Source organism: Kryptolebias marmoratus, linkage group LG9, assembly GCF_001649575.2.
Source record: "Kryptolebias marmoratus isolate JLee-2015 linkage group LG9, ASM164957v2, whole genome shotgun sequence".
NCBI lineage: Eukaryota > Metazoa > Chordata > Actinopteri > Cyprinodontiformes > Rivulidae > Kryptolebias > Kryptolebias marmoratus.
This window is the reverse complement of record NC_051438.1, coordinates 27,365,739-27,381,503: the sequence shown is the minus strand read 5'-3', so window position 1 is coordinate 27,381,503 and position 15,765 is coordinate 27,365,739. Positions and strand designations below refer to the sequence as shown.

The window sequence follows — 15,765 nt, the reverse complement described above, 5'->3', positions numbered from 1 at the left end:
GTTCATTAAAGTCTGTTTGCTCTAAATTCTGTATAATCTGTAACTGGGAAAAGGTCATTGATATTTCTATATGAATGATTTGACATAATGCATCTAAAACCAATTAATTTATGTAATTTTTAATAAATATTGATCGTGATCGGCCCTTGGCTAGGACCAAATTTTTAATTTTGACCCCCTTGTGTTAGAGGAACGTCCCGCTGGAGTCTGGCTGGTCTATCAGAGCTTTAACAAAAGGAGCACTGATGCAGAAAAACTGCAACTGGAAAAAACTGCTTGGGTTAAAAGCTGAACGATTAACATTGATTCCTGTTTAATGAGTAAACGAACATCAGCTCAGAATCAGGTCCATCTCTGTAATCGCAGGTATGTGTTTAACCGGCGCCTCGGGCCTCGAACTGCTCCAGTGAAGCATCCGTTCGGCCACACATGGTCGACATGTTGCAACTTCAGGAGGCATGTGTTCCCCCAGGAGGGGAGAAAAACATGCCTTCCTCCTCCTCCTCCTCCTCCGTCCAACTGATGAAACTTCAGGACACACTTTAAAGCCATCAGTGACACGGAGTTGATGTTACTTTAATAATAACAAGGCTGATTTCTACCATAAAAAGGGAAATTTACTGTTCTGTGAAAATGCGCTAAAGTTTGCTGAAGGAGCTAAAACTAAACTGTTAAAGCTAAAAGAAGCAGAGCGCCAACGAGGAGCTAAAAGAGGCCAAAATTAGACCAACGCCAGCAAAAGTAGCAAAAGGCCAGCTGAGAGCTAAAAGTAGCAGGACAGTAGCTAAAAGTAGCAGAGGGAAGCTAAAACAGAGCCCGCAGCTGAACGTTGTTTTTGAAGGAATCGATGAGATTTAAATGTATTTGTAATTAAAGTATAAACGTGACAAAAAGCAAATCCCCTGAAGGAGCTGAACTTTTCATAAATTAGTGGCTGAAACTTCACAGAGAGTAAAAAACTAACTGTGTGAATGCTGAATCCCAATCATCATTTAGTCTGACCTTTAAAGCTGTCCTGTGTGACATAAAGCCCACAGTGTGACTCAGCAGAGTGAACACATTCACTGAAAACATCATCACTGATGAAGAAAAGCTGAGGGCTGAGGTGAAACTCCTGACTCTCCGGAGCTTTTCCTACGCAGATTATTACTGTGAATGAGTGGAGAGTAAACCTCGGGAAGACGGAAAATTCCCATTTTGCTTCCTCTTTTAAAGCCCTGCTAATACTTTCCTATTGCATATTTTAAAAAAGAGCATAAGGAGGCTTTGTGTGAGGCTCTAAGTCAGAATACGGAGACTGGAAGCGCTTACTGTGGGGGTCGTTTTTCTCCCGGATCCCATCCACGCCTCCATCGGATTTGATCCTCAGGAAGAAGCCTCCGTTTTTACAGTACAGCCTCTTGGGCTCCTTGAAGCTCCCGGGAGGAAAGCCGCCGCTGCCGCCGTCTTCAGGTCCAGAGGGAAGTGTTGTGATTTCTCCTGTGGCCATCTCCTCCTGTTCACCCTGCGTCCTGCCAACTGCGTCGCCTCCTCCTCCTCCTTTAAGAAGCGCAGAGACCCTCGCTGTGGCCTCCCACCAACCTCCTCCCCTCCTTCACAAACTGACTCCACTTCACCTCAGAGGTCAGTTTGCCTCTCCCTTTTAGCCCCGAGAATCTGAAGCCCAGACACTCCTGCAGGCTCCTCGCCCGGGGAGGCCGTGCACGCAGGTTTGATTCCCTCTCTTCTTGCAGCGTTTGAAGCAGGGCAGCTGGCTTGGATCTCCGATGAAGGCTTTTCCCTTTTGGGCCTCAGTTCGCATGCGCCCTAGGAGCTCCAGCACACACACACACACACACACACACACACACGCATGCTCACGCCCACTAATGCTCGCCAATTTAACCAGCCAACCCAGAAGAGGCTGGGAAAAGAGAGAAGGGCACAGAGAGGGGGACGTGCAGCTGGTTCTCAGCCACTCAGAGCAGCAGAAACCTTAACAGAAACCAGCGTTTTCATTCATCAAGTAAAGGGCGAACAGTCCGTGTTTCAGTGGTTCCACAGAGTCTGATCCTGTCACTGAAGAGACGCACGGCCACGTCACATTCCACATTAGCGTGCATAAACGTTCAAATTAGTAACTGCATGTCCATCTGAGTGCCTTTCTGCCAAAACAGAGTAAATAATGACAACGACCCAGTCTGACCCATGCAGATCAGTCACATAATCTGTTTCCTTGTTTTAGTGAAACTTCAGGAAATCGAGAGTTGTGACAGTTTAACAACCAAACAAAAAGAATTTAAAGGTACTCACTGCAATGTCATGAAGACAGGTCAATGATAATAATAAAAAAAACCAATTTGCACAATTGTCTTTCTCACATACATGATTAACATGTCCTTAAATCAAAAATGTAAAGTTGAATTTGTTCACCGACAGAAACAGGTCAACAACGGAGACGTCCGTGGAAGAGCTGTCTGGGATGGACTCTGACAGTTTTGATGCACAGGAACGTATTCACGCTCAGATCTGTCGGGTAAACTATGCAGATTAAAGCTTTGTTTACGCTGAGTGCGTACCCGCATTTCAGAATTTTTTAAATCAAACTGCTGGAGTAAACTCTCTCACACTGCACTGTTTGACATAGTTCAGGATAAACGTTTTACGATTATTTAATTTTAACTGTGGGAGTCAAACTAATTCAAGATGGCCGCCACAGCCAATGGTTCTTAAAAAACACAAACGTTGCTGTAATTTAGTCAGTTTTACAGATACTGAGCTAAAATGTGGTGTGGTAGTAGATGAAAAAAAGTAAAAAAGTAAAGTAACACATACTTTAAGAACACTGCTTTCGTTTAAAACCTTAATGGAAGTCAATGCTGTTTGTCTGTTAGCAAAATATCTCAGAAACCATTAGATGGATTCCAATGAAACTCTCTGATATAAATATTATGAATGTCTGTTAAAACTGAACATACTGGAAAAATATTTATAACAAATAAAATCCTTCAGTCCTTAATATTTGACAAATCTAACTAATTCTGAACATGAGTCTGTTTGCTGTGAAAATACAGAAACAATTTATTGTGTTTGATAGAAAAATGAAACCTGTTACTGAAAATTAAATTTACTTACTTAAAAAAAAAAAAAAAAAACTCTTGAAGTTTCTAATGTCTATGTCTCCCCCTAGTGGTAGAAATTGGGCAGCATTTTATTCAAACAATCTTTATTTTAAAAACAATTAAACACAGCATGTCAAACCATAACATGAAATCATTTTTTTTATAAATTATGCACCACTTTGATTTAAATCAATCATAACAGCATCAGATTGTCTTCACCTTTGCGTCCTGTGCCTGTGATCACCTCTGCATCCGTCTGTAACACCAGGAAAACAAGATCTAAAGCTTTCCTCCACGCTTCCTGCTTCACGCTCAGGTTATCGTAGATTCTCGCCGCTGGTGTTTTATCTGCAGAGGCGTCTCCTTCAGCCTCCAAGGCCAGCTGTGAGAACTTCCCTGCCATGATCTGATCTCTGTGAAAGTTCTGCAGCTGCCGGCTCACAACAGTCCTCGCTTCCACTGCTGAGAACCTTCCAGCGTTGACCGTCACGGTGGTTATATAATCTATTAACCCATCTGCCATCAGCTGCAACACATGGCCTCTGTGGAGACCGGCAGCTGTCCCTGTTTTAGTTTCCTGAGCCCGATCAGCGTCCGCCTGGCTGTGACGCTCTGCTGCTTTCTGTAGGTGATGAATACAAAGCATCTCTGTGGCCCCAGCACCGGGCAGGAGGACCCGGTCTTTCAGTGCGTGGTGTAAACGATGAGCACAGGCCCAGAACTGGTCCTCCAGTGCCTGCAGCTTCCCGTCTACGCAACTTGTGATGACTGCTGTGACCAGCCCAACGCCCCCGCCCGTGGAAATGTTCACAGCTGCTGCAGGCTTCCTTCCATAGCTGCTCAGGTCCGTCCAGATGAAAATCTGCACCCCGGTGCCAACGCAGTGCTCACTCAGCTGTGTGGGATAAGTCACCGGAAGAGCTCCGGATGAATTAGCGATTAGTCTTAAAGCGGGAGAGTTGACTCTTTCCACCAGCAGTATGCGATGCCTACAACAGGTCTGGATCAGCGACTCGCAGGCGAGACCTGTGGTCAGTATCAGGTTCACCTCCAGACTCAGGAAGACCTCCACGACCTTCTCCAACCATTCGTCCTCTTTGCTCGAACCCGACGGAACCGACCGCTCGCTCACAGGCTGCACACCCGGAGGCTTTTTAAAGCCAAGATGGCGGTAGGTATGCGTCAGGTCCCCGTTAATAAAAGCGACCTTCAGGCGTCGCTCTTTTATCTGATGGGCAACTGAAACCTGTTCATGAGACAGAAGAACAACACAACCGTGGAGAACGCAGGCTCGTCCCTCCGGTAAACCAGGCAGAACACAAGTCATCACTTTTGAAATGTCGAACATGGGATTTCTCAGCTCTTGATTCTTCTTTGACTGAAGTTGAAAAGCTTCAACTACTAACTTCATGGAGCCTTCACAACCATGGCTCAACATTTCAGCGGCGTGAGAAACGCCTGGAACGTCAGGCTCATCCAGGTGAAGCGTTGTCTCACAGAAATGTCTGCTGAGTTTCGTTTTTCTTCTCACACTCATGTTAGGAGTCATGTCATCAGACTTTGTGGCCCTTTGCATGTGGCGGGACCCCTGAGGAGCCTCGGTGAAGGTTTTCTCTACACCACGAGGTGCGGCAGTTCGTCTCCCAGTTACAGCGAGGTCTTCGAACAGAACTGTGGACTCCTTGCAAACATCTAGGCATATATCCATCCCCTCAGACATGAATGAGATTATGTTGGTTACTGAAATTCCTCTGTGGAGACAATCCAGCGCAGCGCGGCTCCATGCTCCTGCGAGAAGCAGCAAGCATCCCGATCCTGAGCGGTAGACCTTATGGTGGGCTTGAACGGTCTCAAGAACCAGCTGACCCACAGCACATGTCGGCTCCAGGCTCTCAATGATGCGAAAACACGAGCAGACCAGAACCGACTCCCCACTTGTGTCATCTTGAATAAACTTGTATTTTTTATTTGGGCCCACAGAGGAACGTACCGTTTCAGCCAGCGCCGACACTCTCTGCAGTCCAATATGCTGCCGACTGTTTAAAACTGCACTTCCAAGCATTATCTGAACTGCAGAAAGAAGAAAGTTTGTTAACTTTGCACTCATATCTTCATGTAGAGTGCTCTAATTAGATGTACGTCAGCATCTGAGTCAACATTTGGGGTCAGCTCTATTCAAGACGCCCACCACAGCTAATAAACCTCAGCAAACGCAGGAAAAGCTCAGCTGATTTTACAAATATCGAGCTAATTTTGGTGTGGTAGTAGCTGAGAGGTGTCCTCAACACATTCTTTGAGCTCTAACAGATTTCGTGAGATCATGAAGTCGTGCATCATTTACAAATTTTGACCAAAACAGCTACAACTTGTGTCACTTTCCTTTAAGTCAGGGGGGTCAGACTCCAGGCCTCGAGGCTCCGCTGTCCTGGAAGTTTTAGGTTTTTCTGCTGATTCAAACAGTTTAATTACCTCCTCACCAAATCATCAGGTTCTCCAGAAACACGTCCACAAGTCATCCATTTAAATCAGGTGATTTGAAGCAGAAACATCTAAAACATGCAGGAGAACGACCCCTCCCCCGAGGAACAGCGTTTAACACCTGTGGTTTAAGGAATGCTGGACCTTTAATTGGGTTTTATATAATTAAACTCCATTTTCCTTTATTGTGCAGGGTTTTTTTTCTACACAAAACCTTTTAGATTAATTTTTATTTACTACTAAACAATATAAAAGCAGAACGAATGAATATAGTAACATTGAGAATATCTGACAATGCAAAAGTTTGCCTGTTTTATTTTATTTTGACTATTAATAGTTCGACTATTTAATATTTGTTGTATTTTATGATGTTATATGGTGATGATTTATTACAAAATTAATTTCCCTCAGGTTCAAATAAAGTTTTAATTTCTGTATTTCTTGACAAATGATACAAAGGTAAAAACAACAACAACAATAATATTAATACTGAGGCAAAAATGGGTACAAGCAGTTTCAACCAGTCCAAATATAGTATTTTGAAACTGCTAACATGTTTAAAATGATCTTAACAACGTTTCAGTGTTAGTCAGGGTATAATAAACAAATCAGTAGTCTCCTTTTAGGTTTTAAATTGAATTACTGAGAGAAAAGTAGCAACAAAACCTGTTAAATCACAGCCAAATTCTTATATTAAATAGGCTAAAGTGTTTTATCTCTTCTTAAGATCATTTTCGTCAGCAATAGCGATGCATCCTCTGCATCTATAGGAACAGTCACACGTTTTAAGGTTATTTAACTCTTTAAAAGCTAAATAAGTCGATAATAATAGCTTCAATTAAACAGGGACGTGAACTAGCAGTAGCTTTTAAGCTAACACGAAATACATAGTTTTACTTCTGATTTCGGCGGGTTTATAGCGATCAAAATATAAGCAGAAATATTGTTAAAAATGTACTTTAAGTTACCAATATGTATATATACAAAAGGAAAGTGTTACCTTTATTTAAAAGTTCGAGTCGTTTGTATGCTCAGCTCGCTGGTCCACATGTCTGCAGTGCGCATGCGTTGCGCGTCCTGGTTGCTGGGTGACAAGAAACGGCTTGAGGGATTGGAAGAAACTTTTAAACCCCGCCTGCTGCGCTTTGTGATTGGCTGACAGGCGAGCCTCGAACCTTTTCTATTGGATACCCGTGGCGTCATTTAACACGCGCAAACAAAAGCACAACTGTTGCTACCTGCTTTGTTGACATCCGATTATCGAACCAGAAAACTTTGGTTTCATCGATTCATCTACTCAAATGGTAAAACTTTTCAGAAATGTTACATTTATGTGCATGTGTTCCTGATAAATGTTCGTTAATTTTAGTCGAAAGCTTTGTTTTGTTTTGTTTGTGTCCGGGTAGAGCTGCATGGAAGTTGCTAAGCTAGCAGCACGATTAGTCAACACAGTCCGCGCTTCTCCGAGTAAACCGACAGTTTTCGGTGAATTCTTGCCGTGTTGTTTTCCCTCAGGCTTCCTTTAATCGGAAATCGGCTCCTTCCTCAAGCCAGAGGAAAAAGACCCCGCCAACCAAATACGAACTGACCGAGGAACAAGTGCAAGAAGTTAAGGAGGCTTTCGACCTCTTCGACACGGACGGGACTGGGACGATAGACGTCAAAGAGCTAAAGGTGAGCTCTGTTTGCGTGAATAAATGTGTTGTTTATGCACAGATGGATACGTTTTACCTGATATTTATGCTTCAGGTTGCCATGAGAGCGCTTGGCTTTGAACCGAAGAAAGAAGAGCTCAAGTCGGTGGTGTCGGAGTTTGTTAATGACGGCTCTGGGACAGTTTATTTCAGTGAATTTCTCAATATGATGACTCAGAAAATGGTAAGTGTGTTAAAGGAGTTATCACAGAACACTGACGGGGGCCTGTTCCCATGGCAACAACTTGTTGTCAAAATACAAGGTTTTGATTTGAATTTTGATGCTTCTAACACGATTTCCACATCGTTTGGAGGTTAATGTAACTCAGACTCCGGGTGTTTGTGAAAGCTGCGTCAGAAAACAGCAAATAATCCTCGCCTTTTGTTTACACCTGAACTTAATAGTCAGTCGTTCAGAATGTTTTGACTCATTTGCGTCTGATCTTCGCCCCAGCCTTTAATTCAACGCCCTCCACCCCTCGATTCCCAGATGGCTGATTTTGCTGATTTATTACAAATTATGCGGCAGACTTTTAGCAATGAATGTGTTTTTGGTGGTTATTTTTATCACAGATGATTGTGGTTATTATTATTATTAATCATTTAGCATTTTGGCACCTTTAGTTGGCATTTTATTGAAATATTTTAACTCTTAGTCGGCCTTCTGGTACCTTTTTTAGTTCAGTCTATCTAAGCTTGTTTTTAAATCCTAGTTTAGTTTATGTAAGCTTATTATCAGTTTATCATATTTTAGTTTGGTTTACCTCAGTTTATCTTTAGTATGACTTGTTTTAGATAAGTTTAGTTTAGCTTTTTCCTGTTTATTTTACTTCTGCTCATTTATTGTATTATATTTTTATGATGTAAAGCACTTTGAACCGCCTTGTTGCTAAAAAGGGTTATATAAATGCCCATTTTGAGTTATTTTCAGTGAGTGTAATGACACCACGCTTCATGTTAACAGAACGAGAAGGACTCCAAAGATGAAATACTGAAAGCTTTCCGTCTGTTTGATGACGACTGCACGGGAAAAATCACGTTCAAGAACCTGAAGAGAGTATCCAAGGAGCTGGGAGAAATCATCCCAGACGACGAGCTGCAGGTAACAATTACTCTTTGTCATGATTTCTAGAGTTGAACCCCTCTACCTTTTGTGGCTGTTTTGGTCAAACCTAAAAAAATAAAATAACGTTATGTGCAACCTCATACGATACTGCAGGACATGTTGTAAATGACTCTGAGCTACTACCACGTCAAATTTTAGCTCCGTATCAAAGTTATAAACATTGTTCTGTTGGCTAATATGGATTAGCTTCGGCAGCCATCTTTAATTGGATTAACTTCAAAAGTTAATTAGTTGTAGATGCATATCCAGCCTTTACTTCCTGAAAGTTTCAGTAAAATTCGTCCAGTTGATCGTGATATTTTGCTAACAAAGTTAACTGTGTTAAAAAATAAAAAAACGAGCACAGTGAGCGTTTGGAGTACGAGTTGTTAACGACTCAGCTACACCCATCCAAACTTAGCAGAAATATCTGTAAAACTGACTAAATCAGAGCTATTTTTATGTTTTCTAAGGCCAGTTGGCTGTGGCGCCCATTTTGAATTACGTTTGCTCCAAAAGTTAATCAGCTGTAGATGCACACCCTGTGATTATTTACTGAAAGTCTCGTTAAAACGCATCCAGTGGTTCATGAGATATTTTGCTAACGGAGCACGTGTTGGGGATCAGTCTCAGTTACTACCACTCCAGGCTCTAGCTCAGTATCTGTACAGGTGGTTGAATTATAGTCACTGAATTCTGGCAAAGAACTATAAAAATGTGGAGAAATGTTGTCCTGCAGCCAAAAGAACAACCCGTTTCTAGTAAAAGTGATCAAATCAGACTACTGATACGCCGTTTCCCCTCTCATCTTCTGCTCCTGTGACGTTTTAGTGTTTTAATTTCATGAGATTTTTGGTGAAACTGGGTCTGTCACATTCGGCTCCTGTTTGAATCGCATCTCGTCTCTCGCCCGGTTAGGAAATGATCGACGAAGCAGACCAAGATGGAGACGGTGAAGTCAGTGAGGAAGACTTCATACGGATAATGAAGAAGACCAACCTGTACTGAACCTGTCAAAGCATGCTTGATTAAAACCGTGGCCTTTTTAAGACTGTCTCAGTTCATTAATTTTTCAGGTTTTTGGGGTTTTTTTCCCAGGGGACTTCCAGGCAGCAAAGTTTCCTTTGTACATATTTTTATGAAACTTTATCTTTGCATGGAGATTTTTCTACAAAGCAAATAAATATTTTGATCGTAGGGATTTGTCTGGTGTCATTTTTATTCTTGAAATTGTTGTTTACTGAGCTACAGATGAAGACAAGTTCCACAATTTAAAAAAAAACCTGGAATAATTTGAAACTGGCAGGTTTTATGGCATCCTTTCTTGTTTATTCTATATTTCAGACTTTGTTTTTGATCATCGATTCAAGGTATTTCATATAATTAAATAGGAATGACATGGACAGAAAAAGATGAGATGTCTGAATTTACCAACAGGTAGTCTGGTCCACTCTTTCATGAGCAAACTCAGTTTTCAGATCTTTCCATTGATGTTCAATGGGATAAAGATCTGAGCCCATTTTAAAAAGTCTAATGTCATTATTGAGTCCTTTTAGTTGTATTATTCTGACAAGGACCTGCAACAGCTGAGCTTTCTGATGCTGAGCAGGGTTTCGCTCTTGATCAGGAGTGGGCAATCCTGGTCCTGGAGGGCCACCATCCTGCAGGTTTTACTTGTTCCTCTGCTCCAACACACCTGATCTGAATCAATGGGTGATTAACAGGCTTCTGCAGAACATGAAGAGGTGATTTAACCATGAATCAGGTGTGTTGGAGCAGGAAACAAGGAAAACATGCAGGATAGTGGCCCTCGAGGACCAGGGTTGCCCACTCCTGCTGTAGAAAGTCTTGAGACTTCATAGTGAGCTCCACAGGTTCAAGGCTCTCAGAGTCAGATGAAGGAAATCCAGAAATAAAACCGAGCCCCTCCATGTTTCACTGTAGGCACGGCGTTTTCTTTGAAAGCTTCATTTTTTTCTTCTGTACACAGAATGACTGGTCAAAGGGTTTTGTTGCCAACATGAATGTTGGTGATTTCCTGTGAACTGTGGAGCCTCCTGGCTCTTCTTCCATGAAGCCCATTCTGATCCAAACTGTGACGGATGCTGAGATCAGAAATACTTTGAGCTTTTAGTTCAGCATGAACGATTTCCTCGGCTCTTTTTCTACCACCTGCACTCTGATCAACCTGGGCTCGCAGTTCCTCTTGCGTCCACGTCCTGGGAGGTTGTCTACAGTCCCATGAGCCTTCTATTTTTGATGAAAAGCTTATGAACATCACACACTTGTATTTGTTATTGGGGGCCATTGCATGACTATAATGCAAAGATTGTCTCTTCCAGAACACCAACACATCTGTTCATATTATTTTAGCATATCTTTGTAAAATAAACAACAAATTACTTCTTTTCACAGTTTTTTTTATGTTTAAACAGACATTTGCTTTTAACTGAATCACGTTTTCATGAGAAATGAAGGATTGTTTCAATGGGCTGTCTTGTAAACAAATGACTCGTAACTGTTGGCAACAAAACCCGACGGCTGATTTTGTTGATTTATTACAAATTATGCTGCAGACTTTTAGTAGTGAATGTGTTTTCAGTGGTTGTACTTCTTCAAACCAGGCTGTTGAATCGAGGAATTTTAAAGGTGCAGGGCAACATTTGAGGATCTTTATGAAATAATTTTCATTGCTTTGCATCTTGCAAAGCACAACATGGCAATAAATGCCAGACAGACATGAGTAAGTTGGCGCGACTAACCTGGATTATGTTACTGTAAACAGAAATGACTCGCGTGAACTTATCGATGAGTAACTCAGTAAAAGCCACTCTCACTTTGTTTTTCGAGTTGCTGAACTCTGCGTTCAGACTTGTTTTATCTACATATTTTGATCGTCTTATAGGAAAGATGCTCCTACTGATTAATTGGAACATGCAGCGGAAGTCTGTTTTCGTCCAAAACATTCAAACCTTGTTAAAATACAAACAGGATATGTGCTGACGTGTTTTTCCGAGCCGTCTGACGGCTGTCTATTATTTTGAGGATGCTTGCAACTGATTATGAAAGTTGTGATAACCTGTTTTAGACAGCATGGGGCCCTCAGGTGGAAAATTTGAAACAGTTTCTCTCAAGACGAAATCCATGTTTTGGAAAAAAAAAATTCCACAAAGCTAATGTATTTTTTTTGACGCTTCTTTATAAAATTATTTTAGTTTTGCGTTGGTATATTTTAACGATTTGCTGGAGGAGTTTTTACAATCACATTCACGTACTCCTGAGCAGAATCACCAGAATTTTAATTTGAAGTTGCTGAGATGAAACCTGGAACTATGGAGATGAAACTCCAGATGAGCCAAATCAAAAGGCCAGATTTTCAAACGCTCGGGTCTATTTTACCTCCGCTGACTCAAATCCGTCCACCTTGTCGCAGCTCAAAGTGCAAAACTCACCAGGCGAAAGAAGAAACGCAGATCTGAAGTTCGCTTTGAGTGGACGGCGTCTCGTGACTTCTGACCCGATATTCTCCAAGGCTGTGATAAATTAACTTTTCATATGATTTACCAACTCTAAGTCTGTCGACCCACAGATGAAGAAAACAAAAATGTAACTGTTACACAAAGTAGATTGGTTTGAATTATGAATTTATTTTAACTAAAAAATACAACTGAGACCAGGACCCAATGTTGACTTAGTCAGTTTTACAGACATTGAGGTAAAATCTGGTGTGGTGGTAGCTGAGACCCTTCCCCAACTTATACTCTGACTGCTAACTGATCGCACAAGATCTGTTTTTAAAGCTTTGCTTTTACTTATTGGAGTCAACTGTTAGCAAATAAATTGGATTTATTGAAACATTCCAATATTAATCACAGGGTGTGCACCAATCAGGAGTCACTCCAGTTCAAGATGTAACTTAAGTCTTAAGTCTGTAACTTAGTCGATTTTACAAATACTGGCCTATAATTTTGCGTAGTCGTAGCTGAAAGTTATTCAAATCACCAGTTTTCTGATTACTACACATTGGGTACCATCTTTCCCTAAAACTCTGTAATTACCTGTTAAGTCATGAACCACTGGATTGATTTTAGTGAAACTGTCAGCGAGGAACCATTCGATGTACATCAGCAACGTGGAACCAACACAATTCAAGATGGACGACAAAGCTGCTCGACCTTAGCACGAAACGACTACGAGTTTGTCGAATTTACCACTACTGGGTTAAAGCTTGATGTGGTAGTAGCTGAGAGTCATCCTCAACACAAACTCTGAGCACTAACAGATCTCGTAATGTCGTGTAAACCATTTACAAGCTTTGATAAAAAGCTATAAGTCGCTCCTTCTGATCTTAGGATGATCTTAGTCTAAAACTGGCTCAAAAGGCAGCGGGTGATATCCATTCATTCAACGGATTCTAGCCTTGAATTTAAATAATCAAACCCCCCAAACACGAGCCATGAATCCCTTCTTTTTGCTCGTTGCTTTCTTTGTGTTACCTTGATTACAAGCCTCAGGAAGCACTCGGGATGAAGACAGTGGGTTTGTGAAACTGTCTACACGGCAATAACACTTTAAAACAGAGCAGCAGACTCAGCTGGCTCTTCAGAATAATCTGAAAGTCTTTGTAGAATAAGCCTTTGTTGTTTCTTTGTTTTATTCTAATCTGAGTTTAATCGTGTTCGAATGTCAGCTCAGAGAGGAGAAGGTACTTCACCTGCCCCCGAACAGCTTATTTGTTGTTCACACTGTGGATGTTGGCTTTTAAACAGAACTTTCCAATAGGAGTTTGATGTTTTCGTCGCAGTGGCAGTTTCATGGCCTTTAATATCTTCACAGCCCCTCGGCTGGGTGTTATTCCCCTTCTGTTGTGGTTTAACAGCATTCACACAACAGCCGATTCAGTACTCCCACTGCTCCGCCGCTCAGCTTTTTTTATTTTCCCATAAAACAATCAATTTCCAAAACAACTAAGCGCTGCAGGTCTGGTCGTTGCTGGGAAATGGATGATTATTAACCCTTGAAATGTCAAGAATGTGTCACCAGATTTTCAGGAGCCCCTTTTTGAGTAATAAAAGTTGTAGACAAAGTAATAATCGTCATTGTTCCTTGAAGAAGCAGACTGGCTGCTGCTGGGGTACGTTTGCTCTTTTAATCTCCGTCTTTTAGATGCTGCATGTTTGAAATCTTAAAGAGTTTCAGGGCATAAATCGTTTCTCAAACATTTGTTTAAAGTGAGGTATTTTATGTGCTGTGATCTGATCAGTTGTATCTTAAAGACGAGGTGTTATTCTGTTTTATATTTTAACCTATTTATTTCTGTCTTATCTGATCCAGTCATAAAAGGAAACTTTTGTGCACATAGTTCCAAAAGCTAAAACCTACAAGCTTGTTTTTCCCTCTTCTAATCTCTGAAATCTTGGACTTTTTTTTTTTTTTTTTGGGTATTTTTCTTTACCTATTTTTTTTTTTTTTTCCTTAAGTTCCTGTTACGCACCTGACTTAAGACAGTTGCCCACACGTTTTGATGTTAAACCTGTTAAGGCAGGTCCGTTTCCGCTCCCTAACCAATCACCTTTAAACATTTACATAAATCAGGCATCGTCGGCGTCGGGCAGAAACCGATCTCTGTCAGGAAATGAAAGTTTAACAAGTGTTTGGTCAGATAGCTGAGCAGATAACTGAAGGTTTTATCTTCCATGCTCCCATATTTGTGTGAAGTGAAAGCTCTGCGCATCAGCTTGACATTTGAGGAGGAATACAGACGCTGTCGAACGTTAAAACAAGCTGTTCCTAAAGCTTCAGCAGATTACCATCTATTAACTACAGGTAGATGTGATAACATGTCATAAACAGAACTATGAAGAAAAAGAAACTTATCATTTTGCTTCGTCCATGAGCTTGAAACAGTTTTTTGCCCACTGATGTTTTTGACTGTTTATCTGTCTGCACAGTCAGCAAAATAAGTCAACGCAATTAAAGATGGCCGCCACAGCAAAATGATCTTATGAAATACAAAAAAATGGCTTTAGCTCAGTCCGTTTTACCAACATTGAGCTAAAATCTGGAGTGGTAGTAGCCAAGAGTCATTCCCAACAAACTGAGCACCAACAGATTACAGTGAGATTACACATCTGTCATTTTTTCAGATTAACATATTAATCTAAAACTCTGGCATTAAAGGCGGCGGGCGATACGTTATATCACGTATCCAACTCAAGGCCCGCGGGCCAGATCTGGCCTTTGATCTGTGACAAACTGAGTTTCCATCGCTTCTCATTTTACTTAAAAGAAAAAAAAAAAAAAAACTGAGCCTATTTGGTGATCTCTTCTTGTTACTTTGAAGCCAAGAAACTTAAGTTTCAATTTCTCCATAATCTTTGATTTTGACGTGGAAAAAAAACAACAGAGGACATCAAACGGGACCGATCAGACCAGAAAAAGACATCGGGTGTCTGAGTTTAATGTGCGTCATTAACTGAAGGCTCTGCTTCAGTGTTTATTGTATTATTTTAGTATTTTCTTCTTTTTTCAAAGTTAATGTTAGCAGCTGTATGATTGGATTTTTGCTGATGACTTTTTAGCCGTTTTAAAGGAGAATGCTAATGATGTCTTCTTTCTTTGTTCATTAAAAGTATGTTTCTTCTAACTTCTATAGAATATGAAACTGGGAAAAGGTATTTGACATTAAATCTAAAACCAGGGATGATTTATGTATTTTTCTTTCAATAAACATTGATTGAGATTAGCCATAAGTGAGGACTGAGTTTTTATTTTGGCCCTTTTGTGTCACTGAGTTTGACGCCCATGTTTTAAGATCTTTAGGTTTTACGCTAAAAGAATAATCTGATGTTATACGTCAGGAAACACTGATTTCTTTCCTAAAATAATCCAAAAACAAACAGAACTTTCCAACCTGCTGGAGGTAAATTTTCAGTACGTTTCTGTGCAGTGAGACCGAACGGTTTCTTTTCACTCCAACCTTAATAAGAGGAGGTTTTGGTAAATTTATTTGGTTAAAAAAAAACATTTTAAAATGAGTAAGGTTTGATATCTCACTCCCAAAAGCCTTCAGGACTTGAAACTAAATGATCAAATCTGAAGTTTTTTTGGTCTTTGTTAACTTTAAAAAGGTTGAAATCAGACATCAGGTAAGAACTAACCTGCAAATTAGTGAATTAAAAAAAAACAAACATAAAATTTACATTATTTAGCTGCCACGGTTAGTTTTTGGGTGAATAAAAAACGGTTAGACTGGACCTTTAAGTGACGGGTGGATGAATCTGTGCAGTAAAGTTGGTCTCTACGCCGACCTGTTGGATAACAGAAAACCTGTGGGTCTAATTACACATTCTGCTGAGAAATGAAACATTTTTCTGTTTTTTTCTTC

The 15,765-nt window shown here is 40.8% G+C and overlaps 3 protein-coding genes across 3 annotated transcripts in view; 1 reads left to right on the top strand and 2 right to left on the bottom strand.

Annotated features, from left to right (window-relative positions):
* The window catches only part of fgf2 (fibroblast growth factor 2), a 4,775-nt gene extending 3,010 nt beyond the window's left edge, over positions 1–1,765 (bottom strand). The window contains exon 1 of the mRNA XM_017417380.3: positions 1,312–1,765. Within this exon, the coding sequence (XP_017272869.1) occupies positions 1,312–1,489 (178 nt within the window). The 5' untranslated portion in view covers positions 1,490–1,765. The remainder of the gene's footprint in view (positions 1–1,311) is intronic.
* Positions 1,766–3,157: 1,392 nt separating this feature from the next.
* bbs12 (Bardet-Biedl syndrome 12) lies at positions 3,158–7,095 on the bottom strand. The gene is made up of 2 exons (XM_017417377.3): positions 6,580–7,095; positions 3,158–5,171 (listed from the first exon to the last, which is right to left on the bottom strand). The coding sequence occupies exon 2, from the start codon at positions 5,161–5,163 to the stop codon at positions 3,295–3,297; it is 1,869 nt and encodes a 622-aa protein (XP_017272866.1). The 5' UTR covers positions 5,164–5,171; positions 6,580–7,095; the 3' UTR covers positions 3,158–3,294.
* cetn4 (centrin 4) lies at positions 6,772–9,575 on the top strand. Its single transcript, XM_017417379.3, has 5 exons — positions 6,772–6,883; positions 7,095–7,253; positions 7,329–7,457; positions 8,238–8,375; positions 9,297–9,575. The coding sequence occupies exons 1-5, from the start codon at positions 6,881–6,883 to the stop codon at positions 9,384–9,386; spliced, it is 519 nt and encodes a 172-aa protein (XP_017272868.1). The 5' UTR covers positions 6,772–6,880; the 3' UTR covers positions 9,387–9,575.
* Positions 9,576–15,765: the final 6,190 nt, after the last annotated feature.

Excerpts from the sequence above, each read along its gene's own strand:
- cetn4 (XM_017417379.3), top strand. Across the intron at positions 7,254-7,328 it reads TAGACGTCAAAGAGCTAAAG|GTTGCCATGAGAGCGCTTGG; the intron begins GTGAGCTCTGTT and ends TTTATGCTTCAG. Across the intron at positions 8,376-9,296 it reads TCCCAGACGACGAGCTGCAG|GAAATGATCGACGAAGCAGA; the intron begins GTAACAATTACT and ends TCGCCCGGTTAG.
- bbs12 (XM_017417377.3), bottom strand. The coding sequence starts at position 5,163 with ATGCTTGGAAGTGCAGTTTTAAACAGTCGGCAGCATATTGGACTGCAG.